Here is a 12,818-nt window from a genome sequence, read left to right on the forward strand (position 1 = left end):
CTGCGCCCCTTTGAAAGCCTGGGCATTGGGACCGGGTGATTTAGAATTTAATTTAGAATCCCAGGATGGATTTACGCCCAACCACGGGGACCATCCAAGACAAACATATCTGAATTTTCTTTTGAGGAAGTGTTTTCTCAGCCCCAAGCTTTAGAAAGCATCACTAAACATTTTAGAGAAGTGTAAAGGAAGCTCTCAGGGGAGAAAGAAAATAAACAAAGGACATAATGGAAAAAGGGCCTTTCCTCCATTATCCAGGAATTGAAAACTTTTGAAGTGCGGTTTCTTTAGAGCAGTTCATGACTTCAAACACTCCATTGGTAAGGCTTACCGTTTAACAGCTAATAGATTGGCCCTGTCCTGTCTTTTCCAAAGGTCTCAGGGTTTTCCAGTTTCCATATGCGCATCTTTTGGGAAGCATAAGTAAGTGAAAGTTAATTTGCATTCACTTAATAATTCAGAGACAACTGAACTGATTGATTTGCTAAATCCTGACACTGAAGCAATTGCTAAATGAGAAAACTCAAAGCCAGTGAAAAGCTAGTTTATATTGTTTTTCAGCCTGCTCTGTAAACCACGTTGAATAAAGAATTCTAAGATTTTAATTGAGCACTGACTACTCTGATTAAACAGAATGAGGAAGAAAATCTGTTCCATTCAGGCCTGTCACCCGCTCAGAGGGCAGATCTCGCTAAATGTATGAATGGAGTGTGCTCAGATACTGGACGCCCAGATCAGGGTGGACATTCTCGGGCTGGAAGCCAGGTCAGCAGCCTGGACCTTCTAAGAACTTTGACATCAGAGCAGATCAAGTCTACCTTCTGCAGTGCAGGCGGGACAGGCAGTCTGCATGGGAAACAGGAGAGGGCAGGAAGAATGAGAGGGTCTGGGCAGAGGAACAGGTGTGGACACCCTCCGCAGGGCAGGAATGATAGAGAGATAAGAAACCGGCCTGGTGGGATAATGCAGCACATAGAAGCCACTGTCTGAGGAGGCTGGACAAGGAGGGCTTTGCGCCTCAGTGCGGCCACTACCAGGGACACCTGGGTATTGAGGTCACTCAACCATTAACATCTCTTAGTGCTGTCATAAAAAATTTCCAAAAAGCATTTCAAAAATATCAGCAACGCTCCGCCAGGTAGCGAGTTAGGGACATTATACCTTCTATCTAATCTCTTCTTATTCACAGGCTAGGTCGGAAAAAGTTAATTTGTATAACAAGACCCACAAAATAAAGGCTGTTCGAGAGGCCTGGCCCAAATCTAAGCCTAATTCAGCCTGGACTTACTGGAAACACCTGTTAAGGAAATCTAACACACCAATCACAACCCTCCAGCTCAGCTTTAGCTGGCTTACCTTACCCTAGAAAACAGGACAGGTGTTACCTCCCATTTTTTAGATGGACAAACTGAGGTTCTGAGAAGCTAAAAACTGTGCAGGATCTCGCTGCGGGTGAACGAGCTGAATTTACAGTTGGGCTGACTGCCTGTGAGTCTCCACCTCAGACCTTCCTCCTTGCTTTATTAAAGATTGTTTTGGCAAAGCACTGGATTGTAAGGTTCAGAGAGGAAGCATTCACCCTGAGCGTGTTCATGCGGAATGTTTTTAACTCCGAAACTGCTCATTGTGGAGTAGGAAAACCTCAAGAAGAAACTATTTCGGATGGCTTTGTAGAGTCATTTCCGAAAGAGTGAGCGAACAGAGGCAGATGGAGAAAGGAAGAGAGAATCTCTGCTGCACCGTCTCTCTAAAAATAAATACCGAAACAGCTCAGGCTGCATTTCGAAGAAACCACGGAGCGGCCAGGGAGACGTGGGCCCCTTGGCGGAGAGCAGGCAGCCCGGGTCCCACGCGGTCTGGAGCAGGCCACGCGCGCCCTCTGCTGGCCGTCCCGGAGACCGCCACTCTTCGAAGTCCCGCCCCGCTCGGCTGAGTACGCGGAGTGCTCAGCGCCACAGGGAGCTGAAGCCCAGGAAGCTTTGGCAGCGAGACCTTGTTAGAAAAATTACTCTGTGGCATTTTCTTCCTGAAGGAATCTGATAATTATGAGCAACATCAGGATTGCTGTTAGGGAGGCCGAATGGCGCTGGTAGAGAGTGAGGACTTTGAAGTCAGGAAAATGTGAGTTGCACTCTTACTGTAGAGTGGAGAAGCTAATCACCTGTGCGGGTCCCCACCTCTAAAGAAAATCCCCTTCATAGAGCTCTTGCAAAGATGGTTGAGATGATGCCCGTAAAGTGCCTGGCCCAGACCTACCCCATCCCACCCTCCAAAAAAACCCTCAATAATTAATAGCTATCGTAATTAATTACTACTATCCTCCTTTCCAATTTGCTTTTTATTGTGGTGTTTGCTTGAGATGTCACATGGACTAAAAATCTTTTTTTCTTGGCCATTTATTCCAGGGTCGTTTTAGCATCAACCTTTACGGAACCGGCCTTTCTTTAACTGAATCTGCCAGATGGATATCACAAGGGAACTATGCCGTCTCTGACATTAAGAAGTCACCGGTAAGGTTATCTATTAGTTGGGGTATGGTTTTTTCTTTTTTTTTCCTTCCTCCACTCCCTCCCTCTGTGGTGGTAGTATTAAAGGAACGAATGTGCTTTCTCACGTCTTCAAACCATTTTGCAAAGTGTCAGAAAATTTAGGAAGTCAATCGAAACTGAAGCTTGTATACGTGAGTGGAGGGGAGAGAGCCTTTTTTGGCTCCTTGTGAGTTCTTCCTAGAGTTGTGAGCCTGTGAACCATCCAGGTAATTAGAAGGATGCCTAACCAGGAAGCTGAAAACAGTAAGAAGCCAATAAGCAAGTGTGTGGCTCAGACACCTTGCAGTTAGCCAACATGAGATTCACTTTTGTGAACTTAGGGAAAATGATGTTTGTTTAACAAAAATTGAAATATAGAGGGGGCTGGAAGAAAGGGATGATTTGCCAGCTGAAGTTTCTGGAGAGTTAGAGAAACATCGGTTCTATAATAATCAGTTTTTCATGCTCTAAAGTCTTGCTATTCGAGGTTTGGTCCTCACAAAGCATCAAAATCACCTGGGAGCTTGTTGAATATTTAGCTTCTGGGGCCCCAGAACTCCTGAGTCAGCTTCTGCAGCTGAAAAGTCCCCCAGGTGGTTTATAAACACAGTACAGCTTGAGAAGCCTGGGTCTCACCCCGGTGTATATTAGAAAGTTTAATGTGCAGGTGCCCAGGCCCTACCCAGAGTCACTGGATGGGAGTCTGAAGCAGGGGTAGAATCTGAAATTCCCCAGGTGATTCTAATGTGTAACCAGAGCAGAAATCACTGCCCTTCACAGCCTTCCCTCCGAAGCACTGAGAATCTGAGGCAGGAACCTGCCCTGTGGACAAATGGGAAATTTACTGGAGTATGGCCCGTGGCCCCAATACCACCTCAGCCATGATCTGTGCTGCAAGGTCTCCTCAGAAATATGAATGGGGGAGGAAAAAGAAGAGAGCTGGAAACTGGGGCTGTCATTCCAAAGTAGGGTTTCCAGACAAAATACAGGATGCCCAGTTAAATTTGAATTTTAAATAAACAAAGATTTTTTTTTTTTTTACTATAAGCATGTCTTAAACATTACATGGGACATTTATTCTAAAAAGTATGTGTTGTTTATCTGAAATTCACATATGATTGGGCACCCTGTGTTTTTATTTGCTAATCCCTATCCAAAAAAAAAGAATATAAAGCAACAGCTCAACCTACTTCCTTTCGGAAAAGGAAGAAACATCCAATTATGAATTCCCAGGAAATTCTGTTTCCTGATCTTGTTTTTAGCTGTCAGGATTAAATGCGTATCTATAAAAAAAAAAATCTCTCTCACTCCCTCACGTCTCTAAGTTAATCGACTACCTCTAATCTGATTGATTGCTTGTAAATTAATCATTACATATTTTTCCTTGCACTGAAAGGAATAAAGATAGCTGAGAGACACCACACATACTTTGAAATGTGCCCTGAAATTATAATGTTCTTACCCACTCCTGCCCTCCAGGGATCATGTATTGTTTCAGTGACCCAGAGGAACAACAACAAAATTAACTCCCCAAAATATGGTCGGATAGGAAGAGTGATTATGTAGGAAGCCGTCTATGTAAACTGTGTAACATAAGTTTCAATTCTATTTTGTCAGCCAGTGTCAATATTGCAGTTTTAGGCGTGAAACTAAAAAATAATTACGTCGGGAGCGCCACCTAATGGAGACAATGATTACTACACTGCAATGTCGTCTGGCTGTTCCCCAGGCAAGACTTGCAGGGAGTTTGCCTATGCTGGGGGGAGTTGGTTCCACAATTGCCTGTCAGCATTTTTTTTTTTTTAATCTTGGTGTTCCATTACAGCTCAGAGAGCCTGAGCTCAATATTAATCTCCAAGATCTGTCAAGCATTTCTCACGCCTCCCCGGGAGCCAGGACTCAGCAATCTCTAGCTCCTGGCAGCCCCTAGACATGCCGTTCGGCACGCCTGACCCGCTGTGCAGGTCCGTAGAGCGGCAGCCCCTCGGGATGCTTTATGAAAACGAGCCCCTGCAGCCAAAAGCATTTGAGAGAGAGAAAAATTGTCTGTTTTATTTCTTGACGAGTGACAGTAAGCATTGGTATATTAGATGTTGGAATAAAGTATACAGGAAGGGAACCTGTGTGACTTTATTCAAACCATTGTTCCCCTAGAACAGCGGTTCTCAAACTTGAACGTGCATCAGCACCACCTCCAGGACCAGCCTAGGGAGGGACCTGAAATGGACATTTCCAACAATTTCCCAAGTGATGCTGGTGCCCCTGGCCTGGGACCACGTTCTGAGAACCACGATGTAACTTAAACCAACCACAGAACCTTCTTTTCAAAGTTACACCTTTTAGTTTACTCGAATAGCCAGTGTTCCATGAACACACTTGGAAAACTGCACAGTGCGGTGCGCCCACCATCACCTTCACTTGCCCCTGCGCATCGTAGATCATAATCCTCTCCTCTCCAGAGGGCCCTGCTTTGACTCAGCTCTCAAATAATCATTCCTCACATTCCTTCACTTTTTTGCTAGCAGCTACAGAGGGAAAAACAATGAAAACTTCAATTTTCCAAACCCGGTTGGCAATAAAATGTTTTCCCCAAGCAAAACTAAAGGGAAATTCTAGTCATTCAGGGTAAAACTGAATCACCAGAACCATTTGGAAGGCAGGGATGCTGTCTCACTGTCAGGAATAAAACTGATAAAAATAAGTCTCAATGTCTGTTTTACTGTTGGCTCCCATGAGTGTGAGAAGAATTCTTCTCCTATTCTTAACTAATAAAAATAATTATTTTTATAATCTAAATAGCTACTATTGCAATTTACATGCATTAAAACCCATTCCTCCAGCTTCTCATCAAATTCTTGGGAGGGTAATCTGAGAAGGTGGGTAGAAGGTAAGTGTGTGATGTTTTTTGGTGGTGAACTCCATCTTCTCCACCAGACCCAGTCCTTGGTGCTGATGTGCAAGCCCACAGTGGCTGTAGAGTATAGCTGTTAAGCATGCAGACTGTTATGTCAAATTGCCTGAGCATGCACTTACTAGTTCTGCCATCTTGGGCAAGTTATTTAACTTCTTGGGGTTGGAGGGGGGGGGTGCTTGCTTTTTTCATCCATAAAGTAGGGATCTTGGTGGCCTTTAAACCATTGTGTTCTTAATAATGTGATAGGGATGTAACACTGTTTGCATGTCACCAGATAAAGAGCAGGCGCACCATAGGCATTAACTATTAATGTTATAACATTTTAATAGCCCTGAGGCTTGCCATAAGGTTTTAGAGGTCAGTCAGGGATGATGGCTTGCTTGAGATAGAGAATAGAAGGCCAGGATACTGCAGTCTGAGCTGAGGCTAAGCCTGGACCCAGCTGGTACCCACAGCACCATGTGGATTTTGTCCACTCGAGCCCCCACCATAGCCAGGAATGAGGCATGTGGGACACCCCTTTGACTCAGGGATGGACTTCTAGGCAAATGCTTTAGCTGCACCTGCTAGGCTCAGAGGCTGAGTTTCTACTCTGCTTGTGTGTAAGGGACAGACAGACAGAACAAAAAGGGTGGCACAGATGTGAGATCAGAGAGAATGTTGAAATTCTGAGTTCCTCTGCTAGTGATCTTCCATGTACCCTCAACTCATGAATGTGCTCAGGTTACGAAAGGGCCTTCAGCCCCATCTAGAAGTTCCCTGCAGCTCCACGTGCCCCATTCTTAGAGCTGCTATGTGGACTTCCGTCCAGAAGGAGGGTCTGGAATGGCCTTCAGACCCAGGCAGAGTGAAGGGACGTTCACTTCAGGCTGGATGGGAGAGGTGCCAGTGGGTCTCCTTGCTGCTTTTGTGTGCCTGGGGAATGTGCAGAGCTAGATGCCTGTGTTTCCAAGGCCTGGCTGCCTGGCCCTAGGGCCTAACAGACATTCTCTGCACTGGAGGAAGAGCTATAAATCAAAGAATTGCTTTGAAATTAAAAATTAGTGAAAGTTTATATTACCATAAAGGAGATAGACTCAGTTCCTATCTTCCAGTTCATTTACAACCAGTAGAGTTTAAGGTAACATGAGATAAATGTGTATGTGGTACAGAATTAACTCTCATTTATCCACCATGGACTCTTCCCAATGTGTAATTCACTTATGAAAATCAAATTATCTACCAAATATAAAAGTCATACTATAGACCAGTAGAGTAAAATGATATATATAAATGTGTGTGTGTGTATATGTGTGCTTTGTATTCTGTACATTCCTATAGAAATGACAACATTTGTACATTCATTATCTAGGGCTGTATTGGAAAAATATATTCATACCTACCATGTTTTATGGGCAATTTCACCACCAGCATGCTCCAAAGAAATGTAAATAAGCATACTTCAATCCAAGATGTGCTGGCTTTCCTAAATCACAGGAGCCAACCTCCCCTGCTCTTACTGACTGGAAAAAAAAGAGAGAAATTAGGGGAAAGTATGAAATATGAACTATTCTTAATAGAGCAGTGAGTCATTCATTTTAATTATATAAAAGAGCTCAAATGAGGCTAATAAAATATTTATTGAAATATTTAGAAGGCTTGCTTTAATGAAGAAATAAAAATGATTTGTAATTAGTCTTTCATTGTAGATGAGAGGGTGCTTCTAAAATACTGGAAATCATACCTTTTTCTCTGAAATAGGCACTGTTTCCATGACAATCATATTTATGTTATGCATTTTCTCAGTCTGTATTTTTATTCTGTAGTAAAAATAAGTTTACCTCAGCCTTTATCTAAATCAAATTAAGGGTCCCAATTAATGAAATAACATGAACACTGCAGTCATTATCAGTGATTTTGTAATTACCAAGACTTCTCTTCATTTCCAAGAGAGCAGGCAATGATAGAGATCCACATATAAAAAAATGCCTTTATGATACTAACAACTGATATTTATTGAGCACAACTATTAGGCCAAGTACTAAGCTAAGCACTTTACATGCATTCTTTCATTTACAGCAAACCTATGAGGGGAGACTCATATTATCCCCCATCTTATAAAGGCACCAGGAAACTGAGGCTTGCAGAGATTATTGAAAAATGCAGTACAAGACCCAGGCGGTTTGACTCAGGTTATCTCACTGCAGGGTCAGGATGGAGTTTGGATAAAGCATAAGCTTTAATGAGACAGAAGACATTCATAACATACCCATATCCTTGAGGCCACCAGGCCAGTACTGCAGCCTGGGGAGCAGGTTCCTAGCTAGAGAATTTGTCTTGGCATCAAATCCAGTTGGAGGTGTCAGACTAGCTCCACAACTGACATGGGCTCTTAAAACCAGGACCAGGTAGGGTCATAGAAATCACTCTCCCAACTCAATCTCCTTCGTAATCAAAGGCAGACAAATTAATAAGAAATTATTTTGTTCTCTTTTTTTGTTAAACTGGCAAATGCAGTGTCTCTTTTTTGTTCTTTCTTTTTTAAACAAGATTATCCATTATTTGCGAGAGACTTTCACAGTTTGGCCATAAGAATGAAATCTTCATGCACTTTGACCCAGTTCTGGGAAAATAGTACAAAGATATCCTGAAATGCAGACACAAGTATGGTCCATCACAGTGTTATTCCCAATAGTAGAATATGTGAAACATCTATGATGTGGAGGGGTGGAGGGTGCCTAATATGACATGAATTAGTGTTCTCTATTATCAGAATTGGTAATAAATATTTATCTGTAAATGCTGATTGGAGATGAGATTTTCTGTATTTCATCTTTATAAGTGTTTATTTACACAAATAGGTATTACCAAATACTGATATAGTCCACAGTCATATAATTTTAATCGAGCACATTCATGTCTTGGCAAGCATTTATGGAATTCTATTAGACTTTTCTCCTGATATTTGCCTTTTAGCATGTCATTACACTGCAGATTAATCACTTGCAATTAAAGGTGAGATGGAAGCTCTTCGATTGCCTCGTTAAACGGATTTTGAAATATGAACATTTTCTTTGCACCTACATCAAAGTACAAAAAGCTACTGGAACTACAGTTCAAGCTTGGAAATTATCTCTACTATAAATTTATGTGGAATGGAGAGGTAGCTTCTTATTATAACTTTTAATCGAATGGGGAGTTCATAAAGCAGCTTAATATTACTTACGACTCACACAGTGTTAGTTTTTATTGAAATGACTTTACCACAGTCTAAGTTTTGCCTATAAGTGGCAGTTTTGCCTTGTAATTTTAGGTTCAATTCATTAAGAAATATTATCCAGTTTGCAGCAAAAGCTAATGTTCAAAGCCATTGAGTGTTCAGTTACGGTGATTGAGAGCAGTTCTTGTTCAGAAAAATTTTAATCCCAGCCCTGAGATCAAAAACTCACAATAAAACTTTACCACTGCTAAGTCATCAAACTGCTGTATGGTAGGACAAATCAGGATGTTCAGCTTCTAGTTCTGACAGAAAAATATACAAAACTGATGATGGTTAAGTTCATGATAGCAAAAGAAGTTCTGTGACATTTGATATATTCGAATATTTTTCACGAAGCACCTACTGATAAATAACACAATGAATAATCATAGGCTTTCAATATCTGACATTCTTACAAGCTTTGTAAATTTGACCAACTAAAGCTTTTCTGCTCCCCCATATTTTCACCACTGTCAGTTGTGAGCACTTCTTAGCAAATTCCGATTCAGTTGTTCTGCACTAGTGTTTCCTCAACCTCTTTAGTATTTTCTTGCCTGAACTTGTTGCACACAGACTCTTCGTGGAGATTAATTCTTTAGTCACTTCGGACTCAGCATTGTCTCCTCAAGTAAAAACAACTGCATAGTATCAGTAACATCTGTCAGTTCATGAAGAGCCAAAGAAAACCACTCAAAATTATTTGCCTTGTTTTTTAATTGATCATTGATGTTTTTCCCAATGTCATTAACTTCTCAAGCAATTGTTCTTGCCAAAAGGATAATAGTCTTGAGTTTATTTTCTTTGGACACATTCTTCCAGCTGTTACAATTAAACAAGATTTTATTAACTTATGATGGATAAAGTGTTTTCCTTGCCTGGCTAACAAATGAGCCACTTAGAAACTTACTCATTTTTATTTTTTCTTTATACTCATTTTTTTTTTTTATTTCATGAAGAAATTATCTTATGATAATATATTCCTTCTACATTTTCTAAATTTCTAACCATTGCTTTCCTGTGACTTGGGAATATCATGATGAATGCTGAGTTTAGTAATGTTGGTATAATTTGTATTCTTATACCAGAGCTCTAGTGTCTGCATGATAAATGTAATACTTTGCCATCTAAACTTGGTAACAGAATAATCCCCATGCCACTGCTCCCTAAAAGTGCAATGTTCAAAGTCCACTTTTCTATTCTCGTTTTGCCGTGATAGTATACACGGGTAAAAAAATTGGGCAAAAAGTTATGATGCAGCAATATGCATGGCCCTCAAAATGGTGTCACTGTGATTTGTAGTATGCTGAGTAGCAGTGTGAAACAGAGAGCTGTTACAGCTACTTGGCCCTGATACTGGAGCATGCAAGCAGCTGCGGATATTTGACAAATGAATGAACACAGCTATGTTCCAATAAAACTTTATTAATGGACACTGAAATTTGAATTTCATGTAATTTTCACATGTCAAGAAATACCATTTTTGGTTTGCTTCTTCTCAAGCATTTAAAAATATAAACACTATTGATAAGTAGGCCATGCAAAAAGAGGTGGCAGGCTGAATGGAGCCCATACGCCATAGTTTCTCAACCCCCATTGTAGGCCATAGTCAGGATACTGGGCTCCGCTCCTGTTCAGAAAGTCTACCTCTTGAATGTGCAAGAATGATTTCCTAAAAAGCCAGTGTAAGCCCTAGAAGCATTAGCGAAGCAGGTAGTCTAAGATCATGTATCTCCTTGCAGGATGGTACCCAAGTCGTAGGGAAATGTGGTGGTTACTGTGGAAAATGTACTCCGTCCTCTGGCACTGGCCTGGAGGTTCGAGTTTTATAGTTAAGGTAAGTAAATTCTATGTCTGACTGTCTGCCTGCCTGCCTGCCTATCTATCTATCTATCATTATCAATCTCATTCTTTCTGTAGCCTAATGATTAGCAAATGTAGCCAGGTCTGTTGCCCCCAGACAGGTGATTGTTAAGCATCTTGAGTCCGAATCAAAGCTATTCTGCCTTTTTGTCTCTTGCTCATCTATCCTCACATGACAGAGGACATCTGTCCCTTAGCTTTCTGCATCAGATTCCTCTGCAGTGCTTATTGAAAATCTGCTTATTGGCTTCATCTCTAGAAGTTCTGCTTCATTGGGTCTGGTAGATACAGGAATCTGTATATTTAATACAATGAATTCTGATGCAGGTGACTCACAGGCCAACCTTCGCAAAATACTACCTAGGCATATAATAATAACAATATTAAGGGCAATCACTGGGACCTAACTGTGTGTCAGGCACCAAGCCAAGCACTTTGCAGGCATTATTTCATTAACTTCTCATAAGAAAGCCACAAGATGGGGCTATTGTCCTCAGTTCACAGATGGAAGCTGAGGCTCACAACAGTTAAGTAGCTTGCCTTGAGAGCAATGAATTCCCTTGGCAGAACCCAGGAATGTCCTAAACCAAAGCCACTGCTCTCAATTTCTGCACCATTGCATATACTTTGAACTCATAGTGCGATCTAAGAACCAGTATGGTCAGCATCACCTGAGAAATCTGACAGTCTCTGGTCTAACTACATTATGCCAGCAAGTGCTTCCTCTGCTGGGCAGAGGACTAAATTGGTTACTCTTTTTCTCGCCCCAGTGCCTTCAGCCACAAGGGATGAACTCAGTCAACTCATGTGATGCCCCACCCCTCATTACAACTTAACTCAAGTTTCCAAAAGCCCATTACCCTACAGCTCTTCAAGATCTTGACACAGGAGTATCTAGTTGACATTTATGAATTCATATTTCAATGTTTAATTACACATCTATATATTCAAAATTATGATCTTAAATTAGGATTATAGCCATTGCAAGAGGCAACAGAAAAAAAAAAAGGAAACTTACTGTCCTCAATAACTGGAATGTCCAAGCAGAGGGCTAGCTTCAGGCATGGCTGGATCCAGAGACTTAAACAGAGTCGTCCGGACTCTTTCTCCACCAATCAGCAATGCTTGTCTCTGAAATGGCTTCATTTTCAGGCAGATCATCTCCCCACACCAAAGCCCCTGACAGCTCTAGGCTTACATCATCCTTACAGCTTGTGGACCCAAGTAAATGCTCCAGCATCCATTCCGCACAAGGACCCTGGCTCTGATTGGGTCACATGGCCGCTTCTGAATCAATCACAAAATCCAGGGGATGGAGATTATGTACTCACCTAGAGTTGGGTGATTAACAGCTTCATTTGGAGGAGAGATGGTTCCCAAAGACAAGAAAGGGTTTGTTATCAGAAACAGGGAGATGGGATGAAGGCAGGCAGAGTCGTCAAGTATCCACTAGAGATTCCCATTATATGTGTATTTTATATTTTTTATATATAATTAAATAAATTTTTGTTTATGTGTTTTAAAATTTGAGTAAGTGTATATACATAATATTTACATGTATATATAGGAAAAAGACTAGAAAGAAATATGCCAGTATTTAAAGAGTATTATTTCCGGTTGGAGGATTTCAAGCTAATGGTTTTTTATTTTATTCTTTATACTCCCTTGAAATGTACATGTTCCTTATAGCAAACACACATTATTTTCAAAAGCTAAAGAAAATAATTTGTTATATTTAAATTCTATATGTAAAAATGTACAGATTATCTACTCTTAACTTATGGCATTTGAGTCAGAAGATTTATATTTCTTGGTTGGTTGGTTTGTTTTCAGGTGCTCTGAAGAGGAAGCCATGATGGAATGGATGAAGGATCATAATGCAATACCTCCACCTAAATTTGTGTGTATGTGTGTGTGTGCATGTGTGTGTGTGTGTGTATGTGCGTGTGTGTGTGTGTGTGTGTGTGGACTTGTATGCAATCTTGTGTGTACATATGCATAAACACATATATACACACACCCATATATATATAGTATATATATATATGGGTGTGTGTATATATGTGGAATATCCTAATGATGTAAAGTTTAATATTTATGTTTGAAATTATTTATTGTGATGTAATATTTTTGTACGTAAAATGATTCTATTATGACTGCCTTTTGCATTATTTTGTCCTTGCAGTCAGACCACTGCATTTTACGTACTCTACATTATATGTAGTCCTATGACAAAAGTGATCCTTCATTATCACGGTACCCTATTGTTTACTTTCTA

The 12,818-nt window shown here is 40.8% G+C and overlaps 1 protein-coding gene across 4 annotated transcripts in view; it reads left to right on the plus strand.

Moving 5' to 3' along the window:
- ADAMTS9 (ADAM metallopeptidase with thrombospondin type 1 motif 9) overlaps positions 1-12,529 on the plus strand; it is a 155,127-nt gene extending 142,598 nt beyond the window's left edge. For all 4 annotated transcript variants that reach the window (XM_006917490.3, XM_025050793.1, XM_015593743.2 and 1 more), the window contains 3 exons: positions 2,406-2,510; positions 10,420-10,514; positions 12,374-12,529. In XM_006917490.3, coding sequence (XP_006917552.1) covers positions 2,406-2,510; positions 10,420-10,509 — 195 coding nt within the window. In that variant the 3' untranslated portion in view covers positions 10,510-10,514; positions 12,374-12,529. The remainder of the gene's footprint in view (positions 1-2,405; positions 2,511-10,419; positions 10,515-12,373) is intronic.
- Positions 12,530-12,818: the final 289 nt, after the last annotated feature.

Source organism: Pteropus alecto, unplaced genomic scaffold (genome assembly GCF_000325575.1).
Source record: "Pteropus alecto unplaced genomic scaffold, ASM32557v1 scaffold75, whole genome shotgun sequence".
NCBI classification, from domain to species: Eukaryota; Metazoa; Chordata; class Mammalia; order Chiroptera; family Pteropodidae; genus Pteropus; species Pteropus alecto.